Raw genomic sequence first — 21,236 nt, forward strand, 5'->3', positions numbered from 1 at the left:
ATTATAAGATCTCTTTCCTGTACCACGTGGACAGATTGTTTAACGCTGCTAAGACACATAAACGAGTCAAACCAAGATTCAACACACAATCATAGGTTTCTGCATTCGTCACCACTCGCCCCTTCCGTTACCTCCAAGAAGACTCGTCCCCCTACATTCGTCACCACTCGCCCCTTTCCGTAACCGTTATTCGGTTTGTCCCGGAATAACACGAGTTGGTCACGAATGAGGTTTCTGGCGTGCCCAAGGGACATAACTCTGCACTGCGTGTCCCACATCATCAGTAGGTGCTATTGTACGTACAAAATTTAACAATGTTTCTTATGCAGAGACTTCATATAACTAATTAATAGTGAGTGAGTGAGTTTGGGTTTTACGCCGCTTTTAGCAATATACCAGCAATATCACGGCGGTGGACACCAGGAATGGGCTTCACATAACTAATTTATAGTACCTTTAATTATAAAAAAATATCTTCACAAACTTGGGGAAATGCCACGAAGATCATGATTGAAGTGCCCGTGTAGATCAGGGGTAGAATAGCTCTTCAGCAACCCACTCACTCACTCACTCATAATTGAAGTACGATCAAACATCGTTGTGTCGAACTTTCGATGTATCGAACTAAGGTTGTCTCGAAGTAAAATCTGCGTATTCCTTACTTAGTCATCATTCTGTGGTTGTGTAGAACCTCGGATAACTCGAACTATTTATGTAGATGCCTCCAAGTTCGACACCACGGTGTTTGACTGCATCTGTATAACTACCACTGTTTGCGACGCAACGCTGGTAGCAAGGCTTCGGATCAAAGTCAAGGTCAAAACAAAGCTTTTTATTTTACGACCGTCAATGAATAAGATATTAGGCATATAGACAATCTAGCTCGACACAGGATAAAAAACGAAGATATATATTAAGGATAAGGACAATATTCTACTGATATAGGCAATTTGGCAAATTCTAGTGCAAGGCTGTGACGTACTTGCATACACAAAAATGAACGCTAAACACGCTAAACAAGCACACATCAGTGGGTGAGTGAGTGAGTGAGTGAGTGAGCGAGCGGGCTTAAGGATACTATAAACAGTTTTTCGTGTGCAGACAATCCAGTGATGAACAGCATGAGCATCGATCTACGCATTTGGGATACGGTGACATGTGTCAACCAATATTTACAAACTTTATAACTTTTCTTTTAATATTATCCATAAAGTTTGCCAACATTGTACTTCCCATCTTCTAAAGTGTCATGCATCAAACAAGTCCGTGAGCCTAACTAACCCAACCTGTTTTTGTCACATTTATTTATCATATGTCTCCGAAGTGACCCGATCGGCACTATAAATGCATTTGAGGACAATTATCAAATGTTCTAAATTTAATAAATGTCATAAATATGTTATACATCCAGCGAAAAACATATTTTGCGGCCGCCTCTCTCTTGCTATTTAGTTGAGAATACAAATATGGGTGGCCCAACGACCTGGAACCATTCAACCTTTACAGAAATTGATATTTAGGGTTTATTTTTCAAGGGATCATAGACGTGACCAAAAAAACAAGGACAACAAGAACACAACTGAGGTATTGAACTGTAGAGTGGTTGCTGTGCTTGTAACGCGATCGCAGTCGCCCTTGTAAAGCCCCATACAGGCCGAGAAGCTCATCACGTGGGCGATATAGTGCTGCTCGTGCACGCCGTGAAACAGGTGCGCCATGGGTCCGCGCGCATAGATCGCCACATCTTCTCCTGAATGCGTCTCATAGGGCATCTTGACCGTCGCCTCTTGAGTGTAACTGTCTGCCGCTGTAATCAGAGTGAGTGAGTATGGACTTACGATACTTTTAGCAATATTCCAGGTATACCACGACGGGGGACACCAAAATGGGTTCCACATATTGTTTGACGTGACGAGCGAACGCTTTAACTCCCAGGCTACCCCTTCGCCCCCAAAATTAGACCTACAACGTAACAGCTTTTGATGTTCTACCCTGATTGTATTTTTCCAAATATGGTTTTCATTTCAATGCATTTTCAGAAGCTATTTGTCCAAAGAAATATATACTAGGCACATAAAGAAACTGTGCATACAAAAATTTAAATACTAAATTTATCAAACCTGTGTAGACACATAAGGATTTAAACTCGGAGATTAGTGACATGTATCCAACATGCATGCACGTGCCACGTTCCGTGACGTCAGTGGGTTCGTCCTTGAGACGTGCAATACGTTGTTGCATGTGCATTCCGGGAAAGAGAAACAGAGCAAATGAACACAATACTGTCACTTTGGAAAGCTCAACCCCTGCCCTTGCGATCGTTCAAAAAATTAAACGGCTATTGAAACGCATAGCATGCCAAGGCTCACGTCTGCACAACGTCATGAGGCCATTGGGATGGTCCGTGGGGGAATGTCTTAACGACAAGTGACTGCACATTTCCACTGCCACCGGAACACCATTTCTGCACTGGTGAGACGCTACCAGAACACAAATGACGTCATCGATCGGCCACGTTCTGAACGTCCACGTGTAACAACGCCAAGACAGGACAGATGGATAAGGGTGACCCATCTTCGCCACAGGTTTCAGACTGCAGTGATGACTGCCCGAACCATCCCAGGACTTCGCCGTATCCACCCCAACACAGTTCGACAACGTTTACGTCATCACGGGATCAGACCACGACGTCCCGCCATACGGCCTATCCTGACACAACGTCATCGACAAGCTCGCCGAATGTGGTGCCGAAATCATGTCCGCAGACCCTCGTTTCGGTGGAGAAATGTTGTTTTTACAGATGAGTCCAGGTTTAACATTTCCCATAGTGATGGACGTCAACGTGCCTATAGACACGTGAGAGAACGTTATGCACAGGCCTGTGTCTTGGAGAGGAATCGCTTTGGTGGTGGTTCCGTGATGATTTGGGGTGGAATAACAGCACGCCAAAGGACTCCTTTGGTGACTGCTCAGGGCAACTTAACTGGTGTGGGCTACAGGGATCAGATTCTTCGACCTGTGGCAATTCCTTTTCTGCAACGTCATGGCCCTGGGTTAACATTCCAACAGGACAGTGCCCGCCCTCATACGGTAAGGGTTGCTATGGATTTCTTGCAACACAACAACGTTGACTTACTGCCTTGGCCTGCAAATTCACCGAATCTCTCCCCGATAGAGCATGTTTGGGACGAGATGGATCGACGTCTACGCCGTCGTCCTCATCCGCCAGATAACGTCCTTGACCTTGCAACAGAACTTGAGAGAATCTGGCGTGACATCCCACAAGCCTTCCTTGCACGTTTGATAGGCTCTATGCGTCGTCGATGCACTGCTGTTCTCAATGCCGATGGTGGACATACCCGTTATTGAGCTTGTGACATGGTCGTTTGACCCCTGTCCCGCTTGTGGACACGTGACGTCATTGTGATTGACTTTTTAATTGAACTTCTCCGGACTTGTTATGGTCTCATGATCCCTCCATTAAAGTTTATATGTACCTTTGACACTGTTATCGTACTTATCAACTGGGATAATATTTTGACAATGCACAGTTTTTTTATGTGGCTAGTATACTTAGACTTAGCTTTTCCGTCAACATTTCACAACTCTTGTTTGTTCGTTGTTCAATGCCGCACTCAGCAATATTCCAGCTGTAAGACGGCGGTCTTTGATTAGTCGAGTCTGAACCAGACAGTCCAGTGATCAACAGCATGAGCATCGATCTGCGCAATTGGGAACCGATGACGTGTCAACCAAGCCAGTGAGCCTGACCACCTGATCCCGTTAGTCGCCTATTACGACAAGCATGGGTTACTGAAAGTACATTCTAGCCCGGACCTTCACGGGTGGGATACGATGACATGTGTCAACCAAGTCAGCGGGTCTTACCACCCGATCCCGTTAGTCGCCTATTACGACAAGCATGGGCTGCTGAAAGTACATTCTAACCCGGACCTTCACGGGTGGGATACGATGACATGTGTCAACCAAATCAGCGGGTGTTACCACCCGATCCCGTAGTGGCCTCAGAGGACTAGTACGGGCAGCTTTTGATTAATTTACTTCGCAGTTTAGTCGTCCTTGAAATTTCAATACTTACTTGTGTCCACGTCGGTCAGATTGACTCGGTTTTGACCGCTTGGGCCATTGCCGTACACGAGAGTGGTGCGGGGCATTCCATCGTTAGGACCATTGGGGTAGTCGGGGTCGACCAGGCCTTCAACAGTAACAAGGAATGAGTGAGTTTTGTTTAGTAATATTCCAGCTATATGGCGGCGGTCCGTAAAAAATCGAATCTGGACCAGACAATCCAGTGATCAACATCATGAACATCGATCTACGCAATTGGGATACGCACGACTCTGGTAGTCTCTCTGGTACAGAGTTGTATCCATTAGGTGTGTCAGGATCCGCAGACCGAGAACCCTTTCTGATTTAGCACAATCATTGGGTTTCACCATAGTGATGAAAATAATTAGCCTACATAACTTCAGACGCCATTAAAGAGCGGCGAAAAACATCAATCGCTCACCCAAAATATTGTTCCCTCTGTTTGGGTAGCCGCCGATGGTGAAGACGTGCGAGTGGTCAGCCGTGACGATCGTCAACGTGTCCGATATGCTGACCAAACGGTTCGACTCTGCGACGGCCTCATCAAACGCCAAAACATCTTGCAAGGCCTTCTTGGCGGAATTGGCGTGGTGGCCATGATCAATACGACCCCCTGGGTGATTGTAATAAATAATTTCAAAGTTGTTTTTGTGTGCTTGTTTAACGCACTCAGCAATAATCCATGTATATGGCGTTGGTCTGTAAATAAGCGAGTCTGGACCAGACAATCTAGTGATCAACAACATGAGCATCGATCTACGCAAATGAGATACGATGACATGTGTCAACCAAGTCAGCAAGCCTGACCACCCGATCCCGTTAGTTGCCTCTTTCGACAAGCATGGGTTACTGAAGATCAATTCCACCCGGATCTTTGCAAGTGCATTTTCAAATCTGTACACCCTTTCCACATACAAGTACTGACCAAATCATGAATATATAAGTAATTAAAGGATAATGTGTCAAATAGAAACTTAAATATAATTTGATAAATAATATATAATAAAAATATAATTTAAAAGATTAATTTTCGGATACATAAGGTATTTGATTACTAACTAACCTAGGCCGTAAAACAAAACATACCCAGTTACAGTCTAGCACCGTTGTCTCGATATTCATGGGACCAAGAAAAATTATCAAGTTATCCGAACTTCGAGATATCCGACCAGGGCATATCACATATTACTATGAAATTTATGTATATTTTTTGCAATTAAAAATTGAAGGAATTGTTGTTATAGTTCATAAAATGTATTTCATTATTTCAGTATCACTCTTTCCTGCAAAAGTTTGTAAAAATTAATCTGTGACTGGTTAATTGTGTGCAAGAATATATTGTTTCAATAACTAGGTAAGGAAGTCAATTTGCGAACGAATGACCCCCTAATATTTGAAATTTTAAACATTTTAGCCAAAAAAGAAAAATGTATTGGCACTGAAAGATCATATAAGGTCTAAAATACCCATCTGCGACTGTGTATTATGAGATGCCAACGTCAACTTCTACCACGACAAGGCAATACCGCAAACATGTGCGACAGCGTGCGCTCGGCGCTCTTAACCGCCAGTATCCAGTAGAACCTCTTTGCAACGAATTTGATCGCTTCGTGCGACAGTCATCGCATCTGAAACTGAGTGGGTTACAAGCACCCAGAGCGTCATAAAATATCACGTCCAAGGGCAAGAACTTGACGCTTGTGGTTGACACATGAGAAATTGAGTTCTCGTGCCCTTGTCTCTGGCTATTCTCGGTGTAGTGTCTTTAGTTTGGACACTTGTGGACGTTTGTCCAGTTGCAAGGTGTAAAAAATTCAAATCTAGAATATTAAAATTAATTTCACCTGAAACAACTGGGTTTTTTTCATGATTTTCTCGCAGCCTTAAGTCAGCCTTTTCTTGTAAATATATTATGCACCCTTTGCTTTCTTTTTATGCGAATAAATTATGTTTAAACCAATAGAATCGGCACTGGCTCTGAAATCCGACGTCATATCACAAGGACGCCATTAACGGGTGGACACACATTTCATCCGACGCCAAGGCTTTGATTTTATTAATTCACCAGAAACGGAATGTTCTTTGACCTTTGAGCACGTAGACTATTCTGATATAATGTCTTTGTTACTTTAACTTGTACTTGTGTCGAACTCCGATGTATCGAACTTACAGCTGTCCCGAAGGAGCAGCTGGGCTCTGCATATTCATTACTTTGTCATCATTCTGTGTAGAACCTCGGATAACTCAAAGTCATCATTCTGTGGTTGTGTAGAACCTCGGATAACTCGAAGTCATCATTATGTGGCTGTGTAGAACCTCGGATAACTCGAATTACTTACGTTGGTCCCTTCAACTTCGACACAGCGATGTTTAAGAATATATTTCAGCTCGAAAGCTAATACCTTCAACAAGGAGGAAGAAGCCCTTATCGTTTTTCTTCAAGATTTGTATCGCCTTCGATGTCATCTCGGCAATAGATGGGTCCCCGGTGGGAGACGTGTCCCGCTCTAGATCATACTGCATGTGGGACGCCTCGAACAGTCCTAAACACAAATCCATACATATTTACAATTTCAAGAATAAATAAATTGTATTCGGTGCTAAGCAACTAAGAAATACTTCCCTAAATGGCTCTCGGATAACCATGAAATTTTAATAAATGATCGTGCACTTAAATAGCGACAGGGAAGTAAATTTAACGATTTACCGTTAAAATCCATTCCATATTCATAAGAAATTCATGATAAAGCTGAGGTGATAGTACGACTTCGATATTATCACGAGTATATGTCTATGAATAAATACCAAAACGTGATGATACCACTTATTTGCAAAAAGTGATCGTGTAACCTTAGATTGCCCTTTTTCATCCCAATACATCACATTGAGAAAGGTTGTTACAAAGATCTATCTTGAAAGTTGTCGGAACAAGAATACAGGAATTAGTTCGGTACGCTTGAACCATATACAGTCGAACCCCGTTAATCCGGGCATTTTGGTTACACTCGGAAATCGTCCGGATAGCGGGATGTCCGGTTATCTGGATCAAACAAGCAAAAAGTATTGACGATGTCTATTGAAAATGTATTCATGTATGTACGTGTCTGTCAAACTGTATGGCATATTAATTATAATGATGAGTGAATTTATCCGTTGTCGTGTCAAATATGAAGTGTGCAGGTTTAGGTTTCTTTTGTGAAAATGTTTTCAGAATAAAACAGATGACAGTTGCTTTTAGGTTCATGTATTGATGTGCAACTGATAAACAAGATTGTTTTTTCAGATACATTGCCACTTTAAAGACCTCAAGGTTCTGACAACGGGTTCCGGCTAAAAGCCCCTTGGTACAAAAGCCCCTCGACCAAAAGCCCCTCTGGACAAAAGACCCTCGCTAATTTGAGCACTCCTGTCAAAAGTCCCTCGATTCATATATTTCATAAAATAATTAACATTTCTAACTGCTCTAATATATTTTATACGGTATTTTAAGTAAGAAAAAAGTATTTTACATTTTATATAAGTATAATGAATTTTTTTCATCGCTCTTGTATACTTTATACAAGTATTTTAAGTGCAATACAATTTGTCACGTCATTAATCCTTTTTTGTTGATTTGCTATCATTTGTTTCATGATATTTATATCTTATTCACTAAAATTATTTGCTAATAAACATATTAATTAATATATTATATAGGGTCATTATATTATGAAGCAATATAACTTTTCATGTCTCTAATCTTATTTTCTCATTAATACATAAAATATGGAGCTTTTGGTCATTTTTCGAGGGGCTTTTTTTGTCCAGAGGGGCTTTTGACCAAGACTCCTGAAAACAAACTGTTCATACTTCATTGTCGCCATAAGTATTTTTTTAACGGAGGTGAAATAGTTAAATTCGGTCGTTCATACGTTTTCGAAAGGTCCCATGAAAATCAATCTGTTGTGGTCCTACAACCAGGTCAATACGCCATTCCTAAGTAGAGTGAGTGAGTTTAGTTTTACGCCGCTTTGAGCAATATTCCAACAATATCACGACGGGAAACACCAGAAATGGGCTTCACACATTGTACCCATGTGGGGAATCGGCGTGAACACTTTAACCCCAGCCGCCTCTCCTACAATCAGAGCTTCCATCCACCTTTTTCACCCACCCAGCAGATAGTCTGTTGTCTGTGGATCGATGTCTCCAAGCTGTTGTTTATTCCACACGTATTTCGCTGATTTGCCCCCGATCGAACTCTGATATAGCCATTCCTGAAATGTAAGATTGGGGGTATTTCGATCAGACCATCATAAAAAGTCTCTCCATTCCAACAATCTTAACAGAAATTTGGACCTGCGTACTACACACAACTTTCTTTACAATTACCAGACCTTCGTATATACCATGCTACCTTCTTTCTAGCAATACATATATATTACATGCAACCTTAATTACATTTGTTAGACATTTGTATTTTACATACTATTTGCCTTACAACAATATACATGTGTATTGCAGACAACCGTCTGTATTATCGTTAAACATTTGTATATTACATACTACTTTCCTAACAATATACAACTACGTGTTACATACAACCTTCTTTGTTATGATGAGAGATTTGTATATTACATACTACTTTCGTTACAACATTATACACCATCGTGTAGCAAGTAGAGTAACGTTAACGTTCCCCGAGTAGTCACAGTAGTAATCGAGTAAGTCACAGTAGTAACAATGCCACCGTAATTAGAGAAACGCCTTTGTATAACGCTGCCGTTCCTGATAAAGAGTGGTCTCTGAAACGAACGGTGTCCGGAGGTTTATGCCCCCAATACCTTGATGAGATCCCGCTCATCTTGCCTGTGTTTGGACGTGCCGTAGGTCTCCGGGTCAGTTTGGTTGGACATCATGAACGCCCGCCGTCCACCGCCCAGTATTACCTAGATGGAACACATTAAATATACTACATGATCATTGAAGTGATTAACGTAAATATCAGCGCCTTGAGCAAGCACTAGTTGCGTGGATATGTGCGCTATATAAATATCCTATAATAATAATAATTAACTATAATGTTTGACGCAATTTCACATATATCCACAACATTCACACGAAATTATAATTAGACCTCCAGCACCAAACAACATGGTTGAATATAAAATACAGACGCCATTGTTGACGTAATACAGACGCTATTGTTGACGTAATACAGACGCCATTGTTGACGTAATACGGACGTCATTGTTGACGTAATAGAGACGCCATTATTGACGTAATAAAGAAGACTTTGTACATTGTTGTAATATAGAATACATTGTTGACGTAATACAGACGTCATTGTTGACGTAATGTAGGCGCCATTGTTGACGTAATAGAGACGCCATTATTGACGTAATAAAGAAGACTTTGTACATTGTTGTAATATAAAATAATTTGTTGATGTAATACGGAAGAAAGTGACGTAATACAGATGTCATTGTTGACGTAATACAGACGGAGTTGTTAACGTAATACAGACGCCATTGTTGACGTAATACAAAAGAAGTTGACATAATACAGAAGGAAGTGACGTAATACAGATGTCATTGTTGACCTAACACCGAAGACGCTGAGTGCGTGCGTTCGTGCGCGCGTATGAATTTATCTGACGTTACATATGAATGTAGGATCCAGATTACCTGATGCCCATTCTACTGTTTTCAACATACTCGGCCTTCATGAAAAGTACATTTCTTCTCTTCCAATCAAACTGTTCTATCAATGTTGGTATAACACTTGCAACATTCAAATGTCAATTCAGTATCTTAATTACAGCAGTAGGACGCAATTCTCCAGATATTGACGATCTTTTAGAATAACTCTTAAGTTCTGATGTATTTATTTCATGAGTTTTCCAAATAAATGTGTTTCTTTGCGTACCTGAATCTTCTTCTTCTCTATGAGTTGCAGAGCAATATCTTTAATGTCTTTGCATGTCTCGTTTGTGTAGGGAACTAAAATATCCGACTCCCAGTTCCGTTCGGGACAATGTGCGTACGCGGCGGCGGGCGTTGCATGGGTGACACGTGTAGTAGTGACAATTCCGACAGACTTTCCTGTAACCATGGAAACAGGTCAGTTGTTAAGAACAAAATCCACAGCAAATGATGGGTAATCATTAAACACAACAAACTGTCTACAGATAAAAATAATGTCAGTGTATTTGTTAAGCACGGGGCGTGAAGATCCGGGTTAGAATTGATCTTCAGAAAACCCAAGCTTGTCGCAAGGATCGGGCGGCCAGGTTCGCTGACTTGGTCGACACATGTCATCGTATCCCAAATGTGTAGATCGATGTTCAACGAACACATAAATATAAACAAGGGATGCTTTGGTCGGTTTCGGTTATTTTTGGATGCTGGACTTCAAACAGTTTGGAAAAACTTATCACTCACTGGGATCGTCATGCTAGATCTTCAGTTAGCGTTGTGAAGGATTTTTGGCTTCATGGGATACTTTTATAATTTCCTAGCACTATTTTTCTGGTTGGTTTTCTGGTTGGTTTTCTGGTTGGTTTTCGAATGGTTGGGTCAGGAACAAACACCAAACATCTGGTCAAGTCTACTGTCTTCTGACTGAACACTAAATGACAGGCGAGAACGCCAGAAAACTAAAACAAGAATACTTCCAATATTGCAGCCGGTTATAGAACATGGATCTCCAGTGGGTTGAGTCAGTATCAATAGCTCAGTGGATTGAGTCAGTATCAATAGCTTGAAAGGATGTCAGCTGCCAGGCTCGCGTACATTATTACTGGTCATCAAGTATTTGACCAGTTCGGCTAATAACAACTTGTACCCAGGCAATATCAACGACCAGATGATGGCAAAATGAGTGACAATAGATCAATGACGCATTTTTCGTGACGATTAAAAAATGTATGTGTCACCGAGCTGCCTCCTTCATTGCCCCTACCCGTGAGACTACAAAACTATCCCTGTAGTAGCCCTTGAATCCCCTCATCCCCATCCCACACCCGCCAATTCCACCCATACATACACCCCCACCCAGTCCCATATACACCCCACCCCACGCCAAGCCATATACACACACCCACCTGGTCCCATATACACCCCACCAAGTCCCATATACACCCCACCCCTTTCCATATACACACCCCACCCAGTCCCATATACACCCCACCCCTTTCCATATACACACCCCACTCAGTCTCATATACACCCCACCCCTTTCCATATACACACCCCACCCAGTCCCATATACACCCCATCCCTTTCCATATACACCCACCCCTTTCCATATACACATCCCACTCAGTCTCATATACACCCCACCCCTTTCCATATACACACCCCACCAGTCTCATATACACCCCACCCTTTCAATATACACACCCCACCCAGTCCCATATACACCCCATCCCTTTCCATATACACCCCACCCCTTTCCATATACACACCCCACTCAGTCTCATATACACCCCACCCCTTTCCATATACATCCCACCCAGTCCCATATACACCCCACCCTTCCATATACACCCCACACCTTCCCATATACACAACCCACAAAGTCCATATACACCCACCCAGTCCTATATACACCCCACCCTCCCCTATATACACACCCCAACCAGTCCCATATACACCCCACCCCACGCCAAGCTATATACACACTTTTAATCTCGGTCCGAGATCTAGCTGAACATTGATGAATAACTATTACCGCCGCAAGCTGCAGTATCCAGCCGCGATCTCACATATCCTCAAAAAGGTACTAGAAAGCCGAACAAATGGGTTATTTCAAGATCCGGTAATAAACGAGCAGACATAACCCGACGACCTAAAGCATTTCTGTTCCGCATTCAAGTCCGACCACCCGGGGCAGAAATAACGTGACTTTAATCCAAAGTACTTCCCTTGCTATTCACTTCTATTCATGTTGTATGCCGGCCTACATACAAGAAAACCCCGATAGCATCTGTTGAAATATTGTGACCAATCTGAAATATGTTCATGATGCACATTCATTGATTTTTGCCGTCATGTCACAGTCTGGGGCGTGCTGACACATTGCCTTGCCCTGAATGTATGAATGGCAAGTAATGTTAAAAAGCATACCTGCATTGAAAGTAGTGTTTGCTACAGTCTTATGCAAGCGCTCTATTTGAATGTGTTTGGTTCCAAATCGACTGAACTTGAAAATATATATGTCAAGGTGTCTTAGTACAATGTCACCTCGTCCAATTTGTAAAAGACCTACCCGTAAAGATACAGAATAGAATTGGTCTTCAACCCATGCTTGTCGTATGAGGTGACTAACGGGATCAGGTGGTCAGGCTCGCTGTCTCGGTTGACACATGTCATCGTATCCCAATTGCGTAGATTGGTGCTCATGCTGTTGATCACTGGATTGTCTGGTCCAGACTCTATTATTTACAGACCGCCGCCATATAGCTGGAATATTGCTAAGTGCGGCGTAAAAATAAACTCACTCACTCGAGCACAGACTAGGTGTTGACAAACTAAGGCTCAGCCTAAAACTGGGATTCGAACTTTTGTCGGATTCTTGTACGACTAAGGGGAGTAACTCTGAACAGCAAATTATAGCGCAGTAAACAACAAGGCCAGGACGCCCGAACCCCTCTTTACACTGACAAGATACTTATCCATTGAGTGATTTATTGTTTGATGTTTAGCGTCTAATTCCTGCTGTGTAAAAACGGTCTGTAAATAATCCAGTGATCGACACCATGAGCACCGACATATGCAAATGGGAGATGACGACATGCATCAAACAAGACGGCGAGCCTGACCACCCGATCCCGTTAGTCGCCTCTTACAAGCATCGGTAGTCTCTCAAACAGACCCTGAAGCAAATATATCCAAGAAAGCCCACGCAAGTCAAGAAAATGTGGCAAGTCTTCATTTCCACAGCTTCAGGTCTGCAAATGAAGAAAGCCTCAGGGCTCCTTTTCATCATTTTTTATTTGTTTTACTATGAACTATTTTATTTTGTAAAATATGTTCATTTCAGAGACTAGTTGTTTGTCTAAAGCATCGGTTGCTGAAGACCAAATGTGATCAGATGACCTGTTCAACCAGATTCCGTTTGTCTCTTTTAGGAAAGGCATGGGATGCTGAAGACCAATTCTAACCCGAACATCCACGGGTGGAATAATCTCATCCCCGGTGCAACTTCAACGACTATGAGGGAGTATGTTTTAGGTTGTCTATGATGCTAAACCCTTCTGAATATCACGTAGGACATTTACACTTACCCTCTGCAATTGCCCAGTCTAAAATTGACGTCACTTCCGCCCCCTTTGCGCTTGAACAGTCTCCTCTTCTAGCAGCGCCGGACAAGCCAAGAGTGCCCAGATTGGCCTTAACTCCGCACAGGAACGCTGTTCCCGTACCCGCTGAGTCTGGAGTTTGTCGATCATTGTTATAGGTCTGTATAAAGAATGAAAGAGAGAGTGTATTTCGCGAGTTTATTACCTCATATATATATATATTATATATATATATATATATATATATATATATATATATATATCATATATATATATATAAATATACACTACTGCTCACAACCGTGTACCTCTTTTTCGCAGCAGACGTTTGCAAACGCATCGCGGTACTCCAAAGACACGATCGCGATGTATTCGCGTTACAGTAACGAAACTAACGCAGTTCGCTTGAGGAATCGTCGCTGTTGATTTACGGCATAAACCAGGTGCGTTTGCGGAATTCACGCGGTGAGTTTGCGGAATTGACGAGGTATATTTGCGGAATTGACGCGGAATTGACGACTATATTTGCGGAATTGACGAGGTATGTTTGCGAAATTGACGAGGTATATTTGCGGAATTGACGAGGTATATTTGCGGAATTGACGAGGCATATTTGCGGAATTGACGAGGTATATTTGCGGAATTCACGCGGTATGTTTGCGGAATTGACGAGGTATGTTTGCGGAATTCATGCGGTATGTTTGCGGAAATTACCCAATACGTTTGTGGAATTCACGCGGTATCTTTGCTGAAATACCCAGTATGTTTGCGGAAATCATGCGATATGCTTGCAAAACTAATACGGTACGGTTGCGGATTTTAAGCGGAATATTTGTTCTACTGTAGTTACTTACCACAGTTTTATAGCAAAGAGCAGATAAGGAGCTGTGTTATAGTAAGTGACAAGACTTACACTATTTTCAACTTTCAGGTAATGTCTTAACCAGGCAATATAAGAATCATATTCTTATTGCGTATCTAGATTAGTGACGTCACCGCCATTGTTTCAACCATGTACAAAATCATGCTTAGTAGTGATGAGCACATGTTTAAACAACCAGGCTTTGAAATCTAAACTATATATGCAAAAATAATGAAACCGTAGCAAAGTGAACTCCCTGTATTAAAATTATGGATATTGCACACAGCTGTTTAAAACGCAACATGATCGCTGCTGATCAAACGCACTTTGGATGTAAATATTAAAATGTTAACGCCGTGAATATTCATGACAGACTCGACCGACGAATAACAAAGAATCTGAAAATCGTTTAAGGTTTTATATTGGGGGTATACTGTGTGTAGTGTTGTATATAATAGGGCTCTGCAATATTACCGGTATATAAGGGTACAGTATCTCGCGATACGATTATCGCAATATGGTTCAGATTCTGCAATATAGTGGGTCATCCAGAGTTAGCCCCCTTTGAATTATCTGCCCTTGACTTCCAGGGCAACAATATGTGCTCTAAAAGTGTCAAATATACTTTTATTTCTGTTGGTTTCATGTAACATTTTACAAGTGGAAGTATCTTTATAAGTGGCTCCAAAAGAGACAAATATTCTACCAAGTTTTGTGGGTTTTAATGGTTTCATATGTGACAGTTTGGAGGAATTAAGCGGCTTCAAATGGGCCAATGTTTTATTTGGACTAATTAGCAGAGCCTCTGGCTCTGAGTGACCATTTCACAATTCAAATCATTTTATTATTTTTGTTTGTTTCATAATGGGACATATGTTATCAATTTATCATAAAGACCTAAGTGTTATAAATTGTGTAGGACTGTATAATGACATTCTTGTCAAGGATCTTAGTCATTGGAGGTCACATGAGTTTTTAACCTCAAGTAGTTCACCTAAATAATGTTTTTGTTTCATTTTGCCATAGGTCATGTTTTATATTGGAGTTGAATCTGAATGAATCACTGACATATAGTGACAATAATTCCATCCTGTATTGAAGAGCACCAGTACTCTGCTGAAGCAAACAACACTGACCATGAAAATCAAGTTATACTGTTACCTTTTTCATTATGTTCGCAAATCTTCGTTGCAATACTTCAATTAAATATTTGACACTAGGCCAGATCAATTTTATTTCTTGTTTTACGGATCCGCCGGTCGTATGTTTTCAAGAAGAAGAAAAAAAATAATAATAATTTTCCCCGCTCAAAAAATAAAATCATAATGTATTTCATCGGCCAAAAATGTAAACTTCGAAGATTTTTTTAAAAATTGTTTTTTGCCCCCATATACACTTCACAAATTACCAAAAGTAAAATACTTTTAATATTTAGAAGGAACATTACTTTGACTGGTGATTTTATTTTTATTTTTTTCCCTCCTGCCTTTAGGTTATCTGAGGACAAGAATCCGTAAAACAAGAAATAAAATTGGTCTGGCCTTAAGGTTCTAAATCATTTTATTTATCTGTAGATCATTGGCATACAGCCATACACAATGGGGACGGGGAGACTGAAAGTATGGTGTAACAGCAACTAATAAGATGATGTTGCACACAGAGAGCTATTATGAATTTATGATGTACACACTTTGGCAGAAACCTTCCAGTCAATATATCACAATATGAACAGTCTCATTTAATTCTTAGTTTTTCTTGAAAGAAATCGTTTTAACTGATACATTTTATATGTATTGTAAGGAGTAGGGAATTTTATTTCTTACACTGACTAAATAACTTTGCTAGTTAGTGACTGTACTTGAAGGGGTTGAATTATCGTAAAATAATTGTCTCCTTGAGAGGATAAGTAAGTCCCATTTCATTCAAAGTATTGCGCATGCTCTGTAGTTTTAATCGTAGAATATGTGTTTTTTTATTAATGGCAAACTTCCACAAAACTCGCCAACAATTGAGGGAATGACGTAAATCAAGCTATGTCTATGCTGGTCGCAAATGTACTGTAAGTCCCCATAGTCCCTGGCGGTGCCAGTCAAATCGCCCCTGCAACAAAATGCCCTAGCAAATTTGCCCCGGATTTTGGGTCAAATTGCCCCAGGTTTTGTCAAATATTGCCTCAGGAAGTAGTCAAAATGCCCCAATATATTTAAAATGATTAAATAAATGCCATAAATGCTTAGTTTTTGTCAACTTCGATAGTATATTCTTCATATAATATTATAAAGTAATATTTCTGACAAATGTTCTATAGTAAACCGATAAGAGCAAAAGTAATATTCATGTTTAGACACAACTATAATAATAATAATAATAATAATAATAATAATAGCATATTTGTTACGCGCATATATCTATGCTAAAGCATGCTCAAAGCGCACAAGATTAAGATGAGATTAATGGTAAAGAGCTACAGTTCAAAGGCTATCTTGAACATGTGTGTTTTTAGATTGGATCTAAAAGAATTAAAGTCACAACAGTCTCTGGGGCTCTGCGGGAGACTGTCCCAGGCTATAGATCCTGCATGGACAAATATACCAATTATTTGCATGTTATTAATGTTTTTGTAAAGAATTTCAAGAATAAAATGAAACGTTCGTATAATATGTATATAGGCCGTAAATGCATACTTTGTCAACAAGTATGGTATAATACGTATCAAAACAATCTCGAGCTTTTGTTAATTAATCTTGTCAAAAAGTGAGGGCAAAAACTGGCTATTATATAGTAATACAACCGTCAGTTGTTCGTGATCTTCAACGCGTTTTCATATTGAGTAGGAGTATAAGTTTAGAGATAGATGCTAGTTTTTGTCACGATATGGCTAAAGTACTGCAGAATTGACTTTGATTTAACTCGTGTTCAATATCTACCTGAAACCACTTACCCTAACCCTTTAAAAGGCTTAGAAGTTGATTTGTTTCATATCGTTATATTTTGCTATCATATATGACATTTTCATGGGCACCTTACTAAAATATATTTAACCATACAAAATTCAGTTCTTTACCGCATCGCACTGATGTGACTTCACACAATTGATTGCGACGCAAAATATACAAAGTGACTTTCATCCAAAGCAAAGAGAAATTTAAACTACGCTCTGTACTGTATTCGACTTCTCATTCGCTTTCTGCCCAAAGTCGCCCCTGTTGACAGGCGTCGGAGGTTACTTGTCGTAATAAGCGATTTACTGACACATCGTATCCCCATTCGTCACCACTCGCCCCTTTCCGTAACCTCCGCTTGTCCCGGAATAACACGAGTGGGTCACGAATGATCGTATCTCAATTGCGTAGGTCGATGTTCAAGATGTTGATCACTTGATTGTCTTGTCCAGACTCGATTATTTACAGAAAAACCATATAGCTGGAATATCGCTGAGTAGGGCTTTAAACAACACGCGAACAAATAAAAAGATTCCCTTTCCTGAGTCAAACGTTCGGCAACATGAAAAATGACATGCACAATCAAACATAAGCACGTTTCCTACATATTTGCACATTGGTCTCCACATTGTACATAAAATTAAAACTTCAGATGCCTAAAGGCTCCCGTTCCAGCAAGGCGATCATGCAGGACCGGAGATGTTTTGAGACAAGATCTGGAAAAGAAACCTCTGTCAAAGGTAATCATTACCCTGCCACAGATGAACGTAATAAACAATGTGAGTAAAACAATTTCATATACAGTTTTTTTTGTCAGCAAAGTCAGCGAACCTGACCACCCGATCCCGTTAGTCGTCTCTTACGACAAGCATGTGTTACTGAAGATCAATTCTCAACCGGATCTTCACGGATCCCAGCGGTTTAGGCGGATACTGTGTTGACATTCTTGAAACATAACCAGAGCAGCCACGACGAATATTAAGTACAGTGGAATCTGTCTATTACGGACTGGCCTGGGACCGATTCATTTGTCCGGATGATAAAGCAGTCCGGATTGGTCAACCGTATATAACCGTAGATGAGCCAAATTTTCTCATAGCAAGTTGATTGTCGGGACTGTTATTAGGCCCTAATCCGTAATTGAGAGAGTCCGGATTATACAGCAAGCTTTAATGATAAATTAAGAACAGTGTTCAGGCTCATAACGCCGACCTTTCTACCAATCTTCACGGTTGAGAGGAAAAAAAATATCGGCGTCCTGAGACTAGTTTCATTTTGCCAATTAATGAAGGATTACGAGGACAATGAAGGATCAACGACTTGTTAGAAGAGGATAATCCGGATTATGCGGATGAGAGCACACCTAATGAGAAGACGACAACGGTTCTAGTTTTAAATTCTTCAAAGGCATATAGAAGTTGGTGTAGTAATACAAGACAAATCTTATGGACAACAACTTCTTGATTTATTTTTCACAACGTTTCTGGGCTAGTACTTGCCCCTTCTTCAGCCACCTGAAGAAGGAGCAAGTACTAGCCCAGAAACGTTGTGAAAAATAAATCAAGAAGTTGTTATCCATAAGATTTGTCTTGCATTATGTTTTTATTAGTTTATTTCCATACTTGAAGCACTCATCAACAAACTGTCAAGATCACATGGTAGTTTGGTTTAACTGTATGACGTGTGTTACAGTGTGGTTGGACTGTAGTAGGTGAGTATCAGGGTGTGGGAATGGGTAGAAAGCATGCAAGGTGGTATGAAGAGGCTAGTGTGGCAAGAAAAGCATGCAAGGTGTGAGGTTTGATTATATTAGGCAGAGTGCAAGGGTTGGTGAGTGCAGTCATGAAGTTGTCTGATGAGGATGGCTGTATTTGCAAGGTGGCCGGTCTGATTTCATGGCGTGAGTAGAATTTGTTTTATTGGATATTTATGATTATCATCTTGCTTTGTAATTATTATTGTGGAGCTATGTATATATGGGTATTTGTTAAATGATGATTAAGTTATCATTTTGTCAATCCTCAAAAGTTGTAGCAAGAAATATACTAAAATATCAATTCTCACGATTTAGTTGCAAGTAAATTATTTTGCTGTCAGTTATACGTGTTACATTGTGAAACAATGTTGTAATCAGATGTTTTGTCAGCATATTCACTTGCCTGTGTGTTGAATAACGTAAAAGTTGTTCTAAGTGAAATGTAATGCTGTGATATTCATCCTGTAAAGTTTAATATCATTCTGAGTATGTAATGCTCTTAGTACGTTGAATGATTGTTATCTTTCTGAGTTTGTAAAACTCGGTGAGTAGTATATACAATAGCGGTACGAGATCAATTCCAAGAAAACACACTGTAAAGCTTTATTAATGAAATAAAGCTTTTGTCAGGCCCTTTTCTCTCTCCGCTAGTGTGTATACCACTGTTTGAATCCCCAGTTAACTTCCTGGTCACTATGACCGCGAACCAACACTTCCTGGTTACGTGACACTATTGGGATCACTCGACAAGGTAAGTGTTAAATATTTTGAATCGCTACTTGGGGGGTAACATTGTGCCGAGGGGTATGATCAATAATTCCTCTCCGACGAAACCTCTCGGTGGCCCATCTTTCAAATAGTACAAGTTCGGTTCGTCGTCTTTGATGTCCACTTTATCTATGTTGTAAGTTTTGACCGACCATGTCGGATCGGTGGCTTGTTTCCGAGTGTCTCCTTCATGTTCTCCCGGCTCTTCCGGTATCTCACGAGAACCCGGTCAGGTATCTGTTTCTCCTTCCCACGCGATGGTGCAGCCGGTTCGGCCGTCACTGATTTCAGTTTGATAGCATCGGCCGGTTTCTTGCCAGTGAGCCGAGTGGTTTCGTGGTTGATAGCCGACACCACTTGAGGTAGCCGCGCTACCCATTCAGTCGATCGTCTCCCTGGGTTGGCCATCTCTCTCGCATACTGATGCCCGAATAAGCGCTCGGCCAAAGTCCTATTGAATCTCTCAACTATGGCTTGACTGTGATGAGCTCCGACCGCGCCACACCTCACCTGGATGCTGTGCTTGGTTAGCAGTTGTGACACGGCACCCATGAACTCCTGTCCGGGATCGACTTGCAGCTCTGTGGGCCATGTCAGCGGGCTGCGCTTGTATATCCGCGGGCTACCTGAGCCGAGTCTTTCGCGGTTAAGGGTTCGGCTTCTTTGTAGTGGCTGGCCACGTCCAAGACGGTTAGGGCATACTTGTACCTCTTGTCGTGGGGTAGGAACAGGTCGGCCTGGTGGACGCTAGGCACGTAGTGTGGTAAATTATTTGGCTGTCAGTTATACTGTTACATTGTGAAACAATGTTGTAATCAAATGTTTTATCAGAATATTCACTTGCCTGTATGTTGAATAACGTAAAAGTTTGTCCCCGTACAGTGTGCCACAGGGCTTGTTTTTCAAGCCACGCTTTGGCCTCGTCCGGGGGTACTCTCGCCATTTTGTGCCAGCACACTCGTCCTTCATCTTACCGAGGACCTTTTTGTTAACCGTGCTGTGCATGGCATGGCCCTTGTGGTAGTAGCTGGTGTCGTACAGGTGTATGTGCTTCTTCATGTCCTCGTACACGTCCTCGGTTCGAATCTCCATCAGTAGGGAGTCCATGTCCGTTTACAGCACCTTGCACCTGTCACCGTACTGTTTCTTGAGCTCGTTGTAGTAGAAGTCGTACATCAGGTGCTTGGAGAGGTCGAGGATGCTCATCCCAACATAGACGAGCCGGTTGAACTTGATGTGGCTCTTCCTCATGTGTAGGGCCACCAGATCGTCGGTGAATATTTTGGTCCGTTTGAATGCCGGGCTGGCTATCAGTCTCCTGAGCTTGTCTTCCTCTTTCGACCGGACCAGCTTCACGGTCACGCGTTTCCTCAGGTTCTCCATCGTCTTACCGAACACCGAGTTGTTCATGAGCTTGTAGAGGTTCTTCTCGAAGTCACTAGTGGCCAGCTTTCGCAGGTCCGTGTTCATTCTGATGTAGGGCTCCATCCACGGGCTCAGGTCGAACTTGAGCAC

General features: G+C 41.3%; 1 protein-coding gene across 1 annotated transcript in view; it reads right to left on the minus strand.

The window, feature by feature from the left end:
* Positions 1 to 1,509: 1,509 nt before the first annotated feature.
* LOC124273070 (alkaline phosphatase-like) overlaps positions 1,510 to 21,236 on the minus strand; it is a 49,165-nt gene continuing 29,438 nt past the window's right edge. Inside the window, exons 4-11 of the mRNA XM_046708282.1 lie at positions 13,379 to 13,553; positions 10,018 to 10,193; positions 8,934 to 9,038; positions 8,264 to 8,366; positions 6,513 to 6,653; positions 4,532 to 4,723; positions 4,100 to 4,216; positions 1,510 to 1,807 (exon numbers count right to left, since the gene is read on the minus strand). Coding sequence (XP_046564238.1) covers positions 1,539 to 1,807; positions 4,100 to 4,216; positions 4,532 to 4,723; positions 6,513 to 6,653; positions 8,264 to 8,366; positions 8,934 to 9,038; positions 10,018 to 10,193; positions 13,379 to 13,553 — 1,278 coding nt within the window. The 3' untranslated portion in view covers positions 1,510 to 1,538. The remainder of the gene's footprint in view (positions 1,808 to 4,099; positions 4,217 to 4,531; positions 4,724 to 6,512; positions 6,654 to 8,263; positions 8,367 to 8,933; positions 9,039 to 10,017; positions 10,194 to 13,378; positions 13,554 to 21,236) is intronic.

Source organism: Haliotis rubra, unplaced genomic scaffold (assembly GCF_003918875.1).
Source record: "Haliotis rubra isolate DU_JTF1 unplaced genomic scaffold, ASM391887v1 Scf176, whole genome shotgun sequence".
In the NCBI taxonomy this organism is placed as follows: Eukaryota; Metazoa; Mollusca; class Gastropoda; order Lepetellida; family Haliotidae; genus Haliotis; species Haliotis rubra.